The 21,264-nt window shown below is 42.5% G+C and overlaps 1 protein-coding gene across 1 annotated transcript in view; it reads left to right on the forward strand.

Annotated features, from left to right (window-relative positions):
• Positions 1-20,704, forward strand: part of thsd7ba (thrombospondin, type I, domain containing 7Ba) — a 204,348-nt gene extending 183,644 nt beyond the window's left edge. Inside the window, exons 23-29 of the mRNA XM_026145082.2 lie at positions 16-184; positions 3,894-4,067; positions 15,429-15,524; positions 16,662-16,744; positions 17,385-17,580; positions 17,878-17,965; positions 18,257-20,704. Of these exons, the coding sequence (XP_026000867.2) occupies positions 16-184; positions 3,894-4,067; positions 15,429-15,524; positions 16,662-16,744; positions 17,385-17,580; positions 17,878-17,965; positions 18,257-18,338 (888 nt within the window). The 3' untranslated portion in view covers positions 18,339-20,704. The remainder of the gene's footprint in view (positions 1-15; positions 185-3,893; positions 4,068-15,428; positions 15,525-16,661; positions 16,745-17,384; positions 17,581-17,877; positions 17,966-18,256) is intronic.
• The last annotated feature ends 560 nt before the right edge of the window (positions 20,705-21,264 follow it).

The raw sequence follows: 21,264 nt of genomic DNA on the forward strand, positions 1-21,264 counted from the left end.
ATTGTGTCTCTGCAGGGCGCAGCATGTGGTGAGGGGCTTCGGAGAAGAAATCTATCATGCATTGTCCACTGGGGAAACTGGCACGAGTCTCCTCGTCAGCCAGTGAAGGAGGAACTTTGTGGAGACGTACTTAGGCAACGTATCCAACAAGAGATGGAGCAGCCCTGTTTTGTCCCCTGCCCTGGTAAAGCTGCATTCAAACATAGTGGATATACTGGATTTGATAGTTTTACACGAATATGTCAAAATTACATGACTGAGTGATTTTTTTTAATTACTGTAGTCCTTTTATATTCACCAAACAACTACATAATTATTGAATCCGTCTAACAACACAGTCAATAATCTTGTTTTTAACAGAAATTCATTTGCTAGGATCTGCCAATAAATTGTCCCTTTTTCCAATTGGCTGACATTTTCAGCCACTAAATAATTGCAGAATCAATAAAAGTCATAGCTTTACTAATGACCCTTGTAGCTCTACATTATCTAGTTTCGTCCTGTACAGTAGCAGTACAGGGCCTGAGCTCAGTAACTATGAAAGAGACATATTTTATAATCAATAACCTGAGAACACTTTATTTCTTTGCACTGCATTATGTAACAATACATGACTCCGTAAGGCATGAAAAACCATCATCTGCTAATTGAAGCATTTAGCAGATCACATAGCTGAGAACAATCCCAGAGCTTATCACAGCAGTTTAATGCCTATGGGAATTCTGCGCACAGAAAGCTTGTTCAAATGTGAATGTAATAATTTTCCAATAAAAAAAACAATTATTAGGAGAATGAAAGTGCATTTTCAATACATTTAGTGTTTACTGCAAACACAGTGTATGTAAAATATAAGGAAAAAAAACGTTTTATCCTATTTCCATAACAGTTTGTACACTGAGTCGCTTTGAGTTTAACACAAGCTTCAAATGATGTTGACACATGGGCGACAAAAACCTGAAGAAGTTGTGTGGTTCTAAAAAACTAACCCATCTAATTTAATCATTTAAAACTATTTTTCCGATGTAAATGGATTTAGGGGGATTTTATTACTTAGCACATCTAAAATCAAGAAAAAGAAAAAACATCTGTATGTACAAGGATTATAAAAAATTATATTTTATGGTACTAGCACTGAATAAAAAAAAAATCTGTACCAGTTGTAATTCTATAGCATGTAATTCAACAGGTTTGAAATACATACTATAGTGCACATATGCATGGGTCATTTGCACACCTTTGAAGGCCCCTTTGCTCAGGGGCGTAATTTCCAGGGGGCTTAGGGGGGTTATGCCCCCCCCCCAATAATCAGATCCAACCAATAGAACCCCCCCCCCAATAAAATTATGAACTACCTTGCATAAATAGCCTGTTGATTTTCTTTACTCATTTCAGTTAACAGCAAAATAGTTAACATAGTTATACAAAATAGCATGTATAATCACCCCCCCAATGTTCAGCACAAAGTTACGCCCATGTTATTGCTGAATGGTATATACCGATTTCTGAACAACATCTAGCCAACATAATTTTAAGAAAAGCATTGCTTATTTTAGAAAGACTATGCCAAACCCCATTCTACCTCTATAATAGTACCTTAGTATGGCTCTGTAAACCTGTTGTTTATTGAAAAATCAGCATTGTCTCTGACAAAGAAGTCTGCAAACTGTTGAGAACCTGAAATTTATCATTCATCAAGTAAGTATGAGGGGAAAAAAACCTTGTGAAAAGTACAGTAACTGGTCTCCCCCGTTGCTGGCATGAATTCATCATGAGCATATATTTTTCATCTTTTTTCAAATATAACTGCTTTGTGACTTTATATCATTTCTGACATTATTGTGATGAAATAATTCTGTATCTTGGACTAATGCTAGCCATAGCTTGTGAACCTGTTCAACTGTATCGAGTTATTTTTTTTAAAGTTATGATTTCTGTCCAATCAAAGAGAAGTTTGTCAGCTGACATTTCAGTCTTAGACAAATCCCATTACTGGACTGCATTACTTTAAAAATGAATATACCTCTGCTTATACCATGTGTATCTACACTAAAGTGTGAGGTGATGTTTTGGAGACTCCAGACTGCATTGTTCAGTACAGTAAATGTCACTGTGTCAGTGTGCTGTTTGCAGTGCACATCACACCACATGTTGGTCACTGTGATGGATAACGATAGCAGAGCACCAGTGTTGGTAGAGTAACTGTCTGTAGCTGTAATGTAGCAAAAAGAAAAACATAAAAATAAGAAGCGATGGTGAATCTTGGCACTGCTATGTGCTCTACCTCAGCAGCCTAAAATGCAAAAACTTGTTTTAAACGAAATCAATTTATGCAAATTTTCTGGTAGACTTTTTCGAAATTAAGGCATGTTGCAGCTTTTCAACCTTGTTGTCTGTAGTAAATTAACACTGCATGTATTAATTCAAACGGAAAATATAAACAACATAATAGTAGACTTCTTGCACGACATGCTGTTAGTTTGTTATTTTGGTGAGGATATTGGGAACCCCTACAATGAACCTTTGTCATGATTTTTTATTGGGTCTGTGCATAGAAATTGATTAAGCTCATTGTTGTAAAAATCACTATAGCAACAGACAGACAGTGTATCATTGTTAACTGACATTCAACTCGTGTTTTTTTTATTTAGGCCACAGTGTGAATGTAGAATTTGCCTTAACCAAGAGAGTTACTGGCCAGCTGACAGTTTTGACCTGCTTCACTTGTCACTGTCTGCTTTTCCACCCTGCGAGTCTATAATGAAGCATTACTGTCTTTAGGCATATGCTAGCTGAACAAACTCTATAGAATATATTTGATTTTCTCTCTGTTTTTTCTTTTTAAAGAGAGAGTCATTATGGTAAAATCACCACCCCTCAAAAAATGACCTCCTTATGCATGGCTACTTCCATGTATGGCTTTTGTTAATTTGTGCTTTGAAGAGAGCGAGCAGTGCTTGCTTTTGTTCATATGCCTCTCACTCTCCTCTGATCCTCTCCTTGATTCATCACTCAAACCGCCTTTGCTCTGAGTCTTGGCTCGGGATCAGGAGTGTTTGATGGCAAGAGCAGATGTGTGTGTATGTGTTCATGTAAGTGTTGATGTGATGGTGGCAGACGCAGAGTAGGGGCCAGAGGAGGAGTTGTTGACATGCTTGTGATGTGTGTGTGTGTGTGTGTGTGTGTGTGTGTGTGTGTGTGTGTGTGTGTGTGTGTGTGTGTGTGTGTTTGCTGTATACTGTAGCTATTGCTACAGCATGTTTCCAGGGTTCTAGCAGCATGAGTGAAGAGCTGATAGACTGTATCCATATAAAGATGAAAGATAATGAGATGTTCCAATCCACAGACAGTTACTAATGGGTGTTCAGGGCAAAGAATCGGAGGGTTGTTCTGGCTGAGTAGCTGAGGCTGTGGGTGATATTATCACTACAATGTGACCCTATCAAGAAATACAAGAGATATTTGTGTTTGACATTCAAAAACCAAACAGACTTTATCCTTTAAAAAAAATATTCCAAACTAAACCAAATGAATTTTCCATCTCCTTTGAGACACATTTCAGTATTGGGTTTTACCTTTACAGTCCAGCTTGGAGTTATAGCTTGTATTGTATAATTTATAACTCTGGTTGGTCTATTACTTCTGAATACCCACTGGGCTGTCTGAGTAATTTGTTTGTGCATTTGTTACATTATCAGCCGCAGATGTGTGCTGAAGTTGTTTTCGATCTCTTTTTAATGTTCCAGGAGCTAGCAGGGGAGCCAATAAAACGATCCCTGAAATAGTGTTGGCAAGCTGAATATAAACCACCCGCAAGTATCTGAAAGGAGAGTCTGACAGTGTTATTGACCAAGTTGTGCTATCACTGATGTTTTACTGTCTTTTTTTCCCCTCAGGAGACTGCCATTTGACTGAGTGGTCGTCTTGGAGCTCGTGCCAGTTGACCTGCCTGGAGGGGCGGAGCTTTGAAACCACCGGTCGCCAAGCGCGCTCCAGAGCCGTGATTATTCAAGACATGGAGAATCAGGACAGCTGCCCTCATCAAGTCTTTGAGACCCAGCCCTGTAAAGGTACTCGGGATGCCATGCATTTTCCATGCAAAGTCATACCAGCATCAGGTCGCCAGTGTCAGGCAAAAGACGACTTTCTTCTTTCTTCCTGACAGTGACTGTTGACCAAAATGCACAATAATTGATCAGTTAAATGCACCAAATACTAGCAGTTTGGTAACAACTACTTTGTAAAGGATTGAGCTAAGAACATTCAGAACAGCTGCCATATATCACCAATGCTTCCCTCTCCACAGCAGCTCATGTGTGCATTAATGGGTCATTTAAATGGACAAATTCCTTGTTACTTCTGCATCAGAACAACTGATCACAGAGTCTCTCAAACAGCTGATGAATTTACACTGGTCAGTGAAAATTAATTAATTAATACTGCAGAAATATGTTCTTTCCACTACAAATACTGTTAAAAAATAATATTGTGCTAGTGTCGTATAAAACTCCAACTCCAGATTTTGAAGTTTGCTCTCAAATCCTTTTTTCCTCCTTTTCTCAGGGGTGACCTAAATATTTGTGGCTAAATTCTCAGGTTTGTGCTGCAGTTCAGCTGAGTGCCTGGTGTTGGTTTGATGTGTTGGAAAGGTGTTGTGCCTCCAGCCTCCTCCGTTTAATGAGCATGTTGCAATCTCTCTTGTCAGGACTTAACAGACAAAGTCAGCATTTTCTCTAGCAATTACAGAGCTCATGATCGCCACTCCTAAAAATAAAGTAAATATTCTCATAGAGCTGGGCGATATGAGATTTTTTCATATCACGATATGTTTTTTTCATTTCAGGCGATAACGATATCTATCACGATATAAGCCAAATAACTATATTTGTAAGATTTAAATGTGCCGTTGCTCACAAGTAAAATGTGAAATAATCAGCAGCTTGTTTTTAAATATTTATTTCCCATAATAAGTTCAACAGGGTAGATGTACTTAAGGAACATGAGACTTTTTCAGATAAATAAAGGCAAATATTGCAAACTACACAAAAGGCAGCCGCTAAAGCATTTAAGTTTCAAAATAGAACAAACGAAACAGACTAAATTGTCAGTTCCACTTAGAAACAAAATATTAATTCTAAAAATAAATCTTAGTTTGTTTTACAGAAGAATAGACAAAACTGACTACCTTTTGTCAATATCAAATAAACTGAGAACTAAAAGGAAATTCTCAATCTCTCCTTGTTGTATAGCTTAGCTTTTCAAACAGTTTTAACAGTTACTTTAGTCTGACAAAAGCCGAATGACGAATTAGCGCTTCCAGTCAGAGACTGAGGCTACGTCCACACGTACACGGGTATTTTTGAAAACGGAGATTTTCCGTTTTCGTTTTAAAAAATAATCCCGTCCACACATAAAGGCAGAAATGAAGGAAAACGCTGCTATGAACATGCCAAAGCAGCAGGTGGCGCTAGATTCCTAACCGTGCAGAAATGTTGGCCAATCAGAAGTCTAGAAGCCTCGGTGGGAAAAAGTAAACAAAGCTGGGGCATAGAAGCAGAACCGAGTCGAATGTGTGGAGGGACAGTAACTGTGTGTATATGTAAGCATTTAAACACTGCAGAGAGTAGAATTAACAGTAACAGTATTGTAGAAATTCATTTCACCGAAACAATAACGTGGCGCACAGTGTGACGCATGCACCAGTTTATTGTATTTCCAGACTTGCTTTCGGCACAATTTACAGTGCACGCTACTCTGTTTTTTGTCAGACTTGAAATAGCCGAAATACCTTCACACTACGGAACTTCTATGGCTCTTCCGTTCGACAATCTCTTCGGCATTGGTACCATCATCTATTTTCTCTTCGGTCACGCTCGGTTGATTTTTCTAGTCGGCACACTCATTTCCTCCATTATGCGCTGGCTGCTTCCCAAACAAACACACGTGCGGCTTGGCACTTGTGCTGTACGTAACAAGTCACGCGACGTGACGCTGCGGCTGTGATTGGTTCGGCTCTGCGCTACTGAATTTGGATTGGCTGACCTTTTTTTTTTTTAATTTTTTAAAAAATTTTTTTTTTAGAGGACAAGAGCAGCGAGGTCTATCGCGATAGCTTAATTTCTCTATCGAGTAAAAGTTATATCGCGATACATATCGTTATCGTTCTATCGCCCAGCTCTATATTCTCAATTAGCATTAGCAAGGTAATAAAGACTGTCCGCCCTGAGAAAATAAGTCATTTGTGCCAGCTTCTGTTACATCCTATTGTTTTATTGTTTTAAAAGTTAGACCTCTAGCAGCTGTGCAAATAAGTGGATGTTTACATTAATATCATAACTTTTAGACCTGGGAAGTCAGATTTTGTAGGGAGTGACGCAACTCTCAAGCTAAGGGCGTTCCCCTGGTAAAGTCAGAAAAGCAAACAACAACCGGATTTGTTTTGCTTTAGCAAGGTGGAGCCAGTCATGCAACACTAGCAACACAGTGCAGGGCTTTTAAAAAAAAATTATTTAACACCATTGAGATTCTATTCTATCTTCATAGATAGAATCTGATCAATTCTCTGCATATGGCTTATTTAGTAAGTAGCAAAGTATCAAACAGTTGCAGTTCAGATTAAAATGTTTTACGGTTTTACTGATCTTTGTGCTCATAGCAGCAATCCTGGATCTTTGAGTCTGGGTTGCTGGGGCTCCTCTGACTTTCCAAGTTGAAAATCTCCCTTGAAATAGCTTTCCTGTTTAAAATCTTACCTGGTAACTCAGTTAAACTGATAACTCAGATTCAAATGGAAGGCACTAATAGAGAGGAGCCATCCTTAATAGTGCCATCTACGCCCAGACCTCTGGATGTGAACACAAGAGCCCCACCCACCTTCTGTCTGTGAGCGGCAGCCAATCACAAGAAGGTTGGCTTCCCGCTTTTGAACCATAAACTCTACAAAGTTACTCTAGAATACTGCAAGTAAATAAATATGGAGCTGGAAATGAGCATATACTGTAGGCTCCTTTTAATTAATGGTCTCCTAGTCAAAACTTGTGTGTGTTTGTGCTTCTACCACCACCCTACCTCCCAGTATGTTGCGCTATGTCTGTGTTGCTTTAACAGCTGGTGTCTATGGTCCTTAAATAGGCATTAAAAATCAGTTATTGCAGGTTTTAAACTGTAACCGAGAAGCTGAAAAACATGCCCCCGAACCTTTGAACCACTCAAGCTGTTTCTCTTTCACTGGCTTTCAAGTTGACCTTTATTGTCTTCATAAATCTACAGATAAATAAATAAATGTAAGAGAAGATTAACACCATGGTGACATGGAAGGTCATCATTTACTGTGAGAAAAACTGCTTTTTTTCCTTCTGCACACAGTGAATCTGTTACAATTTTCAACACTCAGTATTAAAAACAAAAGCTTCTTATCCCTGAAATGGATCAGTGACATGAATATTGCCTTCTGTTAAACATTCAGTAAACTTTATGTCTTCTCATAAAAGACAGACAGATTTTTATATGATTCTGTATGTGTGACAGAACTCTTATAGGCCTTTCTGTTCAAGGTAAAAGGCTAAAAGGTGATACTACAAATGGTTTCTAAATGGGTATCTGTGCTGTAGATGGCAGTCTGGTGATTGTAATTGCAAAGTTCTCATTGAGACTGTGTCATGGGAGGTTAGCACTTCAAAATTACAAATTGCAACAAAAAGGCTGTGATTAAACAGTCAGCATTTGAACCATAGAAGGGTCATAAATGTTATTCCACTTATCCAATATTTGATGAAACATGGAGGTCAATGCATTTGACTGATTATTGATTCACAAATTGGAGATATGTGTGTTTCACAAGAGACCTTTGTGACTTAGCTCTGAGTTTGAGTTAATGTATATTTATATATAATATATGTGTACATATATATAAAAAAACCTGGACAAAGCTGGACTGAATGATAGCACAGAGGCACTAATCATGGCAGCACACGAACAAGCCCAAAGCACAAGATCCATAAAAGCCGGGCACACCAGGTGCAGGCTGCGTGAAGATGCCTGTGAGATAATCCTGCTCATAGCAGCAGGGTGCAATAGAATAGAATAGAATGTCCCTTTATTGTCATTGTACATGTAAAATGAATTTGTGGGTGCTCCACACCAGCTGTCCCAAAATAAAATATAATTAGCAGACAGCAGGAATTAAATAGCAAACAGGAGAAATATAAACGATCAAGGTGCATATAGACAAAAGAAGAGAAATATATACGAAAACAACAGAAAGGCACACATTAGAGAACACGATGCTAACAGGCAGGGCATACATGGAATGCTATAACCAAGTGTCTGGCATAGTATTAAGGAACATCTGTGCCAAGTATGACCTAGAAGTCCTGAGGTGAAAATGGGATACGCCCCCTAGGGTGGTTGAGAATGAACAAGCTAGGATCAAGTTTCCAGGCCTGGTAGAGGATAGAAGACCGAAGGATAAAGACTCCCCACATCACCGATTTTATATATATTTGTGTATATATATATATATATATATATATATATATATATATATATATATATAATGTGTATATGTATATATATATATATAAAAAAAACACCCAGCACGCCCCTGCGGGCGGTTTATCCTTCAAGCTCGGGTCCTCTACCAGAGGCCTGGGAGCTTGAGGGTCCTGCGCAGTATCTTAGCTGTTCCCAGGACTGCGCTCTTCTGGACAGAGATTTCCGATGTTGTTCCCGGGATCTGCTGGAGCCACTCGCCTAGCTTGGGAGTCACCGCACCTAGTGCTCCGATTACCACGGGGACCACCGTTACCTTCACCCTCCACATCCTCTCGAGCTCTTCTCTGAGCCCTTGGTATTTCTCCAGCTTCTCGTGTTCCTTCTTCCTGATATTGCTGTCATTCGGAACCGCTACATCGATCACTACGGCCGCCTTCTTTTGTTTGTCTACCACCACTATGTCCGGTTGGTTAGCCACCACCATTTTGTCCGTCTGTATCTGGAAGTCCCACAGGATCTTAGCTCGGTCATTCTCCACCACCCTTGGGGGCATCTCCCATTTTGACCTCGGGACTTCCAGGTTGGACTCAGCACAGATGTTCCTGTACACTATGCCGGCCACTTGGTTATGGCGTTCCATGTATGCCTTGCCTGCTAGCATCTTGCACCCTGCTGTTATGTGCTGGATTGTCTCTGGGGCATCTTTACACAGCCTGCACCTGGGGTCTTGCCTGGTGTGATAGACCCCAGCCTCTATGGATCTTGTGCTCAGAGCTTGTTCTTGTGCTGCCATGATTAGTGCCTCTGTGCTGTCTTTCAGTCCAGCTTTGTCCAGCCACTGGTAGGATTTCTGGATATCAGCCACCTCCTCTATCTGCCGGTGGTACATACCGTGCAGGGGCCTGTCCTTCCATGATGGTTCCTCGTCTCCATCCTCTTTCTTGGGTTTCTGCTGCCTGAGGTATTCACTGAGCACTCGGTCAGTTGGGGCCATCTTCCCAATGTATTCTTGGATGTTCCTTGTCTCATCCTGGACTGTGGTGCTGACACTCACCAGTCCCCGGCCCCCTTCCTTCCGCTTAGCGTACAGCCTCAGGGTGCTGGACTTGGGGTGAAACCCTCCATGCATGGTAAGGAGCTTTCTTGTCTTTATGTCAGTGGCTTCTATCTCCTCCTTTGGCCAGCTTATTACCCCAGCAGGGTACCTGATCACGGGCAGGGCGTATGTGTTGATGGTCCGGATCTTGTTCTTACCATTCAGCTGACTCCTCAGGACTTGCCTGACCCTCTGCAGGTACTTGGTGGTTGCAGCCTTTCTAGCGGCCTCTTCATGGTTCCCATTTGCCTGCGGGATCCCCAGGTACTTGTAACTGTCCTCTATGTCTGCAATGTTGCCTTCTGGTAGTTCAATCCCCTCAGTTCTGACTACCTTCCTTCTCTTTGTTACCATCCGACTACACTTCTCCAGTCCGAACGACATTCCAATGTCATTGCTGTATAGCCTGGTAGTGTGGATCAGTGAATCGATGTCTCGTTCACTCTTGGCATACAGCTTGATGTCATCCATGTACAGGAGGTGGCTGACAACTGCTCCGTTCCGTAGCCGGTATCCGTAGCCAGTCTTGTTAATGATCTCACTGAGGGGGTTCAGGCCTATGCAGAACAGCAGTGGGGACAGAGCATCTCCTTGGTAGATCCCGCACTTGATGGTAACTTGTGCTATGGGCTTGGAGTTGGCCTCTAGTGTTGTACGCCACATCCCCATTGAGTTCCTGATGAAGGCTCTTAGGGTCCCATTGATCTTGTACAATTCTAGGCATTCCAGTATCCAGCTGTGGGGCATTGAGTCATAGGCCTTCTTGTAATCAATCCAGGCAGTGCACAGGTTGGTCAGTCTGGTCTTGCAGTCTCGGCTGATTGTTCTGTCTACCAGTAGCTGGTGTTTTGCACCTCTGGTATTCTTGCCAATTCCTTTCTGTGTCCCGCTCATGTATTGACCCATGTGCCTGTTCATCTTAGCCGATATGATGCCTGACAGGAGCTTCCATGTAGTACTGAGGCAGGTTATTGGTCGGTAGTTGGAGGGGACCGGTCCCTTCTTGGGGTCCTTGGGGATCAGGACCGTCCGGCCTTCAGTTAGCCATTCCGGGTGTCTTTCGTTAACTAGCAGCTGGTTCATTTGTGCTGCCAGACGCTCGTGGAGTGCAGTCAGCTTCTTCAGCCAGTAGGTGTGAACCATGTCGGGCCCTGGTGCTGTCCAACTCTTCATACTGGAGACCCTTTCTTGGATATCTGCCACTGTGATGGTTACTGGACCCTGTTCAGGGAGGTCGCTGTGGTCTGCCCTCAGATCCTCTAGCCACTGAGCATTGCCGTTATGGGTTGCATCCTTCTCCCATATGCTCTTCCAGTATTGCTCCGTCTCCAGCCTTGGTGGTGCTGTTCTCTTATTGTTCCCTTGCCACTGAGAGTACACCTTTGCTGGTTCTGTGGAGAACAGCTGGTTTATTCTCCTGCCTTCTATCTCTCTGGTGTACCTCCTCAAGCGGCTGGCCAAGGCTGTGAGTCTTTGCTTGGCAGTTTCCAAGGCCTCAGGTATGGACAGCTTGCTGTATTTCTTAGGCACCTTATTTGTCGCACCTTTCTGCAACTCCGTTAGTTGGCTAACCTCCCTCCGTGCTACTTTGATCTTGCCCTCTAGCCTCCTTCTCCATGGAGGGTACTGCCCCTTCAACTTGTAGCCAAGCATCTCACTGATCACTGCTGCCGTATTGTAGATCAGCTTGTTAGTGTCGGTAATCGTGGTTGTAGGTATTGCCCGTAGTGCTGCATTAACATCATCTAGCAGACCTTCTGAGGGTACTTCACGTAATCTTGGTAACCGGCTACGGGGGATCCAGGTTTCAAGCTTGGCCATGATCCTATTTTTCAGGTCAGTTCCTCTCGCACTCAACGATCCTTCTCCTATCGCACTTGGGGCTATGTACCCAATCTCGGGTGGGGGTGATGATATCTCCCCCCTGACCTGGCGTCCTGACTCCTCCTTGCCGTAGCATTTGTGTTGTACCTCGTCAATCTCTAGCTGTGAGAGCAGTCCCTTCTTTCGAATGTTGGAACACTGAGCTACTAGTTGTTTCGCCGTCATTGTGGATGTTGGGTATCGAAGAATCCATAGGTCCCTCATCCTATTCATGTAGCCCCTTCCGCCGGGGTTACTTGCGTAGTAGCATTCCAACAACGCCCTGTTTTCGTCCCTTGCCCACCGATGCCTTCTTGTTCCATTGGAACACATGTTTCTATATATATATATATATATATATATATATATATATATATATATATATATATATATATATATATATGTATATGTATATGTGAATATATGTCAGCAGCTGGATAGCGTAGTGGTTAGACTACACGCCTTTGGAACAGAGGATCGCAAGTTCGATTCCTGCCTGGGGCGTCAGTATCCAGTAAGGGTCCTAAGGCTAGACCCCCTATGCTAAGCAAGCCTACCGCAGACATGAGCGAGACAGATAAATATGAAGGCATGCCGGCTCGGACGTCGCCCGGATCAACAAGGTCCGCGTCAGGTGTTGAGGAACCAGGGCACCCTGACGAAAAGTGGGCTACTGGAACAAGAAGGCATCGGTGGGCAAGGGACGAAAACAGGGCGTTGTTGGAATGCTACTACGCAAGTAACCCCGGCGGAAGGGGCTACATGAATAGGATGAGGGACCTATGGATTCTTCGATACCCAACATCCACAATGACGGCGAAACAACTAGTAGCTCAGTGTTCCAACATTCGAAAGAAGGGACTGCTCTCACAGCTAGAGATTGACGAGGTACAACACAAATGCTACGGCAAGGAGGAGTCAGGACGCCAGGTCAGGGGGGAGATATCATCACCCCCACCCGAGATTGGGTACATAGCCCCAAGTGTGATAGGAGAAGGATCGTTGAGTGCGAGAGGAACTGACCTGAAAAATAGGATCATGGCCAAGCTTGAAACCTGGATCCCCCGTAGCCGGTTACCAAGATTACGTGAAGTACCCTCAGAAGGTCTGCTAGATGATGTTAATGCAGCACTACGGGCAATACCTACAACCACGATTACCGACACTAACAAGCTGATCTACAATACGGCAGCAGTGATCAGTGAGATGCTTGGCTACAAGTTGAACAGCCACAAGGGGCAGTACCCTCCATGGAGAAGGAGGCTAGAGGGCAAGATCAAAGTAGCACGGAGAGAGGTTAGCCAACTAACGGAGTTGCAGAAAGGTGCGACGAATAAGGTGCCTAAGAAATACAGCAAGCTGTCCATACCTGAGGCCTTGGAAACTGCCAAGCAAAGACTCACAGCCTTGGCCAGCCGCTTGAGGAGGTACACCAGAGAGATAGAAGGCAGGAGAATAAACCAGCTGTTCTCCACAGAACCAGCAAAGGTGTACTCTCAGTGGCAAGGGAACAATAAGAGAACAGCACCACCAAGGCTGGAGACGGAGCAATACTGGAAGAGCATATGGGAGAAGGATGCAACCCATAACGGCAATGCTCAGTGGCTAGAGGATCTGAGGGCAGACCACAGCGACCTCCCTGAACAGGGTCCAGTAACCATCACAGTGGCAGATATCCAAGAAAGGGTCTCTAGTATGAAGAGTTGGACAGCACCAGGGCCCGACATGGTTCACGCCTACTGGCTGAAGAAGCTGACTGCACTCCACGAGCGTCTGGCAGCACAAATGAACCAGCTGCTAGTTAACGAAAGACACCCGGAATGGCTAACTGAAGGCCGGACGGTCCTGATCCCCAAGGACCCCAAGAAGGGACCGGTCCCCTCCAACTACCGACCAATAACCTGCCTCAGTACTACATGGAAGCTCCTGTCAGGCATCATATCGGCTAAGATGAACAGGCACATGGGTCAATACATGAGCGTGACACAGAAAGGAATTGGCAAGAATACCAGAGGTGCAAAACACCAGCTACTGGTAGACAGAACAATCAGCCGAGACTGCAAGACCAGACTGACCAACCTGTGCACTGCCTGGATTGATTACAAGAAGGCCTATGACTCAATGCCCCACAGCTGGATACTGGAATGCCTAGAATTGTACAAGATCAATGGGACCCTAAGAGCCTTCATCAGGAACTCAATGGGGATGTGGCGTACAACACTAGAGGCCAACTCTAGTGTTGTACGCCGGAGTCAGCTGAGTCAGCTGACTGGTAAGAACAAGATCCGGGCCATCAACACATACGCCCTGCCCGTGATCAGGTACCCTGCTGGGGTAATAAGCTGGCCAAAGGAGGAGATAGAAGCCACTGACATAAAGACAAGAAAGCTCCTGACCATGCATGGAGGGTTTCACCCCAAGTCCAGCACCCTGAGGCTGTACGCTAAGCGGAAGGAAGGGGGCCGGGGACTGGTGAGTGTCAGCACCACAGTCCAGGATGAGACAAGGAACATCCAAGAATACATTGGGAAGATGGCCCCAACTGACCGAGTGCTCAGTGAATACCTCAGGCAGCAGAAACCCAAGAAAGAGGAGGGAGACGAGGAACCATCATGGAAGGACAGGCCCCTGCACGGTATGTACCACCGGCAGATAGAGGAGGTGGCTGATATCCAGAAATCCTACCAGTGGCTGGACAAAGCTGGACTGAAAGACAGCACAGAGGCACTAATCATGGCAGCACAAGAACAAGCTCTGAGTACAAGATCCATAGAGGCTGGGGTCTATCACACCAGGCAAGACCCCAGGTGCAGGCTGTGTAAAGATGCCCCAGAAACAATCCAGCACATAACAGCAGGGTGCAAGATGCTAGCAGGCAAGGCATACATGGAACGCCATAACCAAGTGGCCGGCATAGTGTACAGGAACATCTGTGCTGAGTATAACCTAGAAGTCCCGAGGTCAAAATGGGAGATGCCCCCAAGGGTGGTGGAGAATGACCGAGCTAAGATCCTGTGGGACTTCCAGATACAGACGGACAAAATGGTGGTGGCTAACCAACCGGACATAGTGGTGGTAGACAAACAGAAGAAGACGGCCGTAGTGATCGATGTAGCGGTTCCGAATGACAGCAATATCAGGAAGAAGGAACACGAGAAGCTGGAGAAATACCAAGGGCTCAGAGAAGAGCTCGAGAGGATGTGGAGGGTGAAGGTAACGGTGGTCCCCGTGGTAATCGGAGCACTAGGTGCGGTGACTCCCAAGCTAGGCGAGTGGCTCCAGCAGATCCCGGGAACAACATCGGAGATCTCTGTCCAGAAGAGCGCAGTCCTGGGAACAGCTAAGATACTGCGCAGGACCCTCAAGCTCCCAGGCCTCTGGTAGAGGACCCGAGCTTGAAGGATAAACCGCCCGCAGGGGCGTGCTGGGTGTTTTTTTTTTATATATATACATTGTCTACAAATTATTTTGCCTCTTGATTGTTTTTCTATTAATTAGTTGTTTTTGAAACCATAACAGGGTAACTGTGGGCTACAGCGAATATATAAATTGTCCTAACCTTGTTCTTTATTTCCTTTCCTTTAGTGTTTTTAATCGTTTGTCCCATATTTTAGCACTGCACATTTTCTTTAATACATGACGCTCAAGTGCCTTTCACTGTTTCTCTCTTTAAATCAATTTTTCCCTGTAGCTTCCTCTGGGAAAATATGAGCTTTCCTGCAAAAAAACAAACAAAAAATGGCATTTTTCAGACATTTCCAACCAATTTTGAGATCATTTTCACCACCTTTGTCTCACAGCACACTGCATCAGTTACAAAGGTGCATTTTCTTCCCATACTAAAACCGTAATATGTCTTACCATAATGAAGTTGCAGAAAGGAGTGGTAGTTAACGTCAATCTTGGCCTGACGACAGGTCTGCTTGGCCAACACAAACTGCTAATGAGCGTCGTCTATGCCTCTCTGCTGTTGCAACAGGAGGAAAATGCCACAGTTACCAGTGGAGGACAGGAGGATGGAGCAACAACGAGAGAACAGTATGGTGTCAGCGCTCAGACGGCGTCAATGTTACAGGTGAACAGTCGTTGGGTCTTCTGGCCACCTTAGATGGGTCAAACAGAATTGCTCCTGGGAAAACGCAGACATGTTCTTGTATAAATATAAATCATATTAATGCAGGCTGCAGCTAAAAGTGCCCCAGTTCTGTTTTTGTTCCCCCATGCTGAACTGAATCATTTTTCAATTCAGTCTGGATCACACGGATATGTGCTACAATATCAGATAATTTGATCGCTCAAAAAGAAATTTGTAAGCGTTGCCATGACAGTAAGTGAATCTGCTTTCATTCATCTAAGAAAGCTATTACACTGGTAATATTAGCAGAGGTGGCTTTAGCAGGTGGTTCAGAAATAAATTTAGATCACGATTTTCTTGTTGGTTCACGAGATAATTGGAAACGAGACGTTGGAAAAGATCTGAGAAGGCTCGATACAAAATCGGATACGATGTCTTTTTGCCTTTGTTAATCATTTGAGTTTATGATAATATACTGTCCATGGGTTACATCCTGTAACAATTATGATTAGCTATTTTACCCCCTCTCAAAAACATCTGATAGTACTTCACAGTCTTCCATTGGAACACATGTTTCTTTCACATGCGTATAAATACACACTCAGAGAAAAAGCATGGCTTTAGTATAGAGTTCTAGTTGAATTTAACACCTTATTTGATCTACCTAGTCTCAGTGGAGCCTCCATTGATTTCTGCCTCTTAACATAAGTAATCAATAAGCCAGACTCTGAGCTGCAAGGCTTTCAATCCATATAAATATAAACGTGCATTTGTATTTGTGGGAAGTAAAGCAGGCGTAGAGAACGAGAACAAAGGTAATGGTATTGGGGGAATGAAAGCTTTAGGCGAGCTTGATGTGCTGTAAATAGTGGTTGAATGTGATCTTATCACTGCTAGGAAGTGTTTTTGGCAAATATGAGCCCAGAAGGAATAACCTCCCTCTGCAAAGAAGGCAACAACCTCAGGCATTACTCTTTGATATTTTGACATGCAATTTTCCATGTTGGAATTAAAATGTTCACAGACTGATGGGGGGCTCTGATAGGCAACTAAGCCCATTAATCTGATGTGACAGTACATTAATTTAGCAATCAATAGGTAAAGGAACAGAAATAAGAACACACTGTCTTTCTCCAGGGGGATGTTTCCCACAAAAAAGGCCCACCACGCTAAGACACTGTCATCCTCCGTGCACAAAACCGTTCTCACACTGCACGCCGGTAAGACCATTGCACTTTGATCAGGCAGCTGTGATCTCTGTAATTCTCACTGTTTTTTTGTTTTTTTTGCCGTTTTATTTTTATTTTTTTGCTGCCCCCACGTTTTCGGTGGGGAGTTAAATGGATTTTGACAGATGACATTTTTAATTTGGCAGAACAGGCCATTAAAGAATAATCAGATTAATACCAATGAACGTGGGCTCCATGTCAGTTAGAGACTACACCTATGAGGTGGGGGGACTGCACACAAGCAGCATGAAAATGACAAATAATAGATTTAGCTTGAAGTTTTACTGCCCCTTAGAGTACCCCCGTGTTACTGCACCCACAAATGCAACGCTGTGAAATCACGTGTTGCATTTGTTTCAGGGTGCCTGTTTTTAGCCTGACGGGGCGCATTCTTATCCGTTTCCAGATCCGGGAAGCGGTGTAATCTACCCCCCGACGAGAACAATTTAGTGCTGGAAAAAGTAAACCTGTGTTTAGAGTGAGAAATATTTTGTTGAGTAAAACAGAACGGTCCAAATATGTGGCAGCCCATTTGTCAGCAGTGCTTTGCAGTAATTGGAAAGCAACAACTGCAGTCATCGTCAGCTCGCTGTAAATGATGTTCTTCTGGGCTTCTTTCCCCCTCATGCAGAGTGGAGTGTGTGGGTGTGAGAAGGGTTACACTGAGGTGATGACCACTCACGGTTTCTTGGACTACTGCACCAGAACTCCGGGGTTGGACAACAATAAGAAAGCAGATGTGAAAACTAACTCTGGCAGATTAAAACCTGGGCCGTCTAAGGCCAAAGACCGCTACAACGAGTGGACCCTACGACCTGTTGGCCCAGGTACTGAAATGGAAATCATGTGTGCAGACCAACCAGTACTGCTACGACCTTTGAACCTAACTTTGTTGCTCACCGGGACGGGGGAGGAATTTAGGTCCATGTTTTTACACGAATTCATTATATATTACAAGAAAGACAATGTTCAATAGACTTTAAATGCCTAAAACTGTAGTCAGGACTAGCCCTACTTATTTATTCTGAGCAGTGAGGAAAAAGTTCTAAAAGATATTCATAAAATAGATGTAGACTTACATATATTTAAAACTTTCTATTAAAAACTGCTTTCTGATTGCACAGATGGAAGAGTAAAGCTGTGGGTTTATGCCGTGACTGCTGTTGGATTCATCTTAATACTCTTCATTATAGCGTTATCGTTCCTGGTCTGGTATGTACCGTTTTCTACTCGGTGTTCAGTCTCAGAAACAAAAGATTCATTGTGGTTTGTGCGCATTCTGTATGAGAATGGAGAACATCAAGAAGGAAAGCAAGTGTCTTTCCTTGGACAGAACCCTGCCAAGTATGAGTTATAGTCTACTCTATACTTTGTCTGCTGTGTTGCTGTTATCAGATAATGGAATTCTTTGTAAGGACTGAAATCAAGTTGGGCTGCCTTGTGCTACTAAGCCACATGAACTCTTAGCTTTTCTTTCTTGTCTGTCCTTTTTTTTTTTTTCAGTAAGCCATCCAAAACCACTAAGACGTCTCCCCCACCGCAGAAGCCCTTGACCCTGGCCTATGATGGTGACATGGATATGTAACCAGGCTGCTATACCTCACAAGGACACGCTCGGCATCAGACAGCCTGCTGCCTGTGTTCAGATTGTTAGGAAGCACATCCGTCACTTACTGTTTGCTCGGTTTTTGCAATGTCTCAAATAGATCAGCGAATAGCAACGATCACACATGATTTGCTGCTGAAGGGTAACAAATCTCGCTAGAGCCACTCGCTTCCTCAAAGAAGAGGAACCAGAGCTGATCAAAGTGAAAAAATGAGACAAGGACCTCTAGTTTCTTTTCTTTTTTTAATGCTTGCAACATGAACACACAGTTGAAGCACTATTTAAAACCTGCGAAAGAAGATGAATGCACAGCTGTTGCTCTTGGAGGGGGTTTTTTTTGTTTTCTTTTTTGTGTGTGTCAAGTATCCGAGGGACATCCTGGTTGACTCGTCAGCAGTCGCTCGTGATATTCAAAGACCCACAGAGGTGGGAGTATTTGACTTTGTCTCATCAGTGGTGGATCTTTGTGAAAGGAAACGTCTCAAGTCTTTTGAGTAAACTAAAACAGCCTTTTTTTGAATTTTCGACAATAAACACGATGGTCTATGCACTACGTTAGTGCTGATTCCGTTTTCCTTTCCGATGACTTTTCTAGTGTTTTAATTGTAATGCAAGTTTTTGCTGTCAGATTGTGTTTTGTTGATGATGCCATATGTTGTGTATATGTGAAAACCAAATGCAGGCTTGCCTTGAGTTTAACGATACAATGATGCAGTAATTTCTCCTCCCTTATTCTCCCTGGATTCTCGACCACTGAGGACAAAAATGAGTAAGTAAGTCAGAGCGGAGTAATTTGTACAAAACCAAAAAACGTCCGAGTATTTTGGTGACGAGTGCGGTATCGCACATAATGCAAATTACAGTATGTAATACCAGTATGATAAAGACCATACCTCATATGCAGTGCTTAAAGGTTATTAGACCACCTGCCATTAAAAGAATAATACGAATAAATAAGTATTTATTAGGCAAATATAAAAAGAATTCATATTTTTAGATTAAAAAAATCAGAAATTAATGAAGCATAATATTCAACCACTAAAACTAATTTCTCTGTTCAGGAACACAAGGAAATAACTGTAATTTGACATTTTTATCAAAAAAATAACAAGCAGTTTGGGGTCTTTTTTATTGTTTAAATGTGAAAATTCACTAAATGTGAAAATTCGTGGATATCAATGATAATTATTTGTCAGCATATAACAAGTTTGCGCATACAGGTCGATTTAACTGTTACAGAAACATAAAATATTATTCTGGTAATTACCGTTACTGTGTAATTAAGCCAGTTGTGGTATGAACCTTTCTATGGGTTGTGGTCTAATAAATGTGTTAAGCACTTTTTCACTAAATGCAAAGCAAGAAAGGACTAAGCATCAAAACATACCGGAGCATAGAGAGGACGAATTATCCACTGGATTACACACAGTGCTTTAACAGAGCAGATGCGCTTTATTTATTTAAAAATTGTCATATTTTAGTGCTTTATTTTACATCCAAATACAAGGTCTTTTTTTGTTGTTGTTGTTTTTGTACCATGAGTACAGGGCTGAAGACATAAAAGATAGCAAATACCAAATATTTATGAGCACATAATTTAATAATCCGGCAGCTTCTTATTTATTTTCTTATTCTAGTCTTATTTTCTAGCCCTGTCTTTTTTAAAAAATATATATATTTCCACTCATAGCATCTTGGTAGATTCGAGACTTTTCACCTTCCTTTTGTGCAATATTCACACAGCCCAGTGGAGAATGAAGTTCCTGGTATTGGCTAATTTTGGCTCTGATCGGAGTTTATGCTGTTTCTCGTTCTGCCAAGACTAACTGGAGATTTGGTCTTGTGTTGTCCGATCTCCTCCTGAATGTATTTTATCGGGAACTCTTTAATCTTAACGGTTGTGCAAATACGGTTGTTACGTGACTGTATTCCAACAGCTGATTGTATGTAGGCATGCTAGATCCATTTTGGCAGAACGTTCTCCAAGTGGCCTTTGCAAAGATTCTGTTTTACAATTTACCGAACATTTCAGAATCGTTTAATTTAGACAGTGTTTCTAATATTTGGCCGATAAAGTGACACAAAGGAACATGTGGAAAATGATGACAAGGATAACGAATAAAAGTAAAGTGAAACCCCTTTCTGAAAACATGACATACTAATTATTTACTATATTTAAAAGAAAAAAACAGCCTGATTTGATGAGACGTCTCTCTGGTTATGTCCCAGAAAACTAAAAGTATGTTCACCCATTGTTTACAGCATCATGCTGCTTGTGTTTTTATTGTGTGTACATGGAGAGCTGGACAAAAATGCAAATAAATTGTGAAACCATGTGAAATCAATGCACTGCTTTCTTTCCTCTTTGGTGCACCTTTTTAAATATTTTTTTGAGGGATGCTTTTGTTCTCCTGTGATCTCCATCGGCTCCTTGACTATCGAGTCCTGATAAATTCTAATTACTGATACAGGCTCAGAGGCAAAGCCTAGAATATATAAGCTGCTGATAAGATTCATCTTGCCCTCCAGTCAGATTCCCAGTCTGATAGTCCCGCAGGATGCACGCAGGTTGCGAAGGAAACAGTGTTTAAATCTTTTGTCTCATCTAATTCATTTATTTAAGACTGTCACTTTTGTTTAAGAGAAGGTTGAATTCAAATGCTTGTGTCACGGCCATCTGATCTGTGGCAAAGATGTGGGCCGATCTTGTCATGTTCTATTCATCTCATTTTAGTAGCTTTCAAGACATATTTGCACATTTCAGTGGATGCTTGTGAGCGGAATGAAAATGGTTAGTTTAATTAATTTTATTTATCTATCATATGAAAGCTGGCTGATTCTAATAAAATGCTGTATCCTGCAGTTTGTCAGGGCAGAGCAGAGCTTAATGAATGTTTAGCATCAT

Source organism: Astatotilapia calliptera, chromosome 16, assembly GCF_964374335.1.
Source record: "Astatotilapia calliptera chromosome 16, fAstCal68.1, whole genome shotgun sequence".
NCBI lineage: Eukaryota > Metazoa > Chordata > Actinopteri > Cichliformes > Cichlidae > Astatotilapia > Astatotilapia calliptera.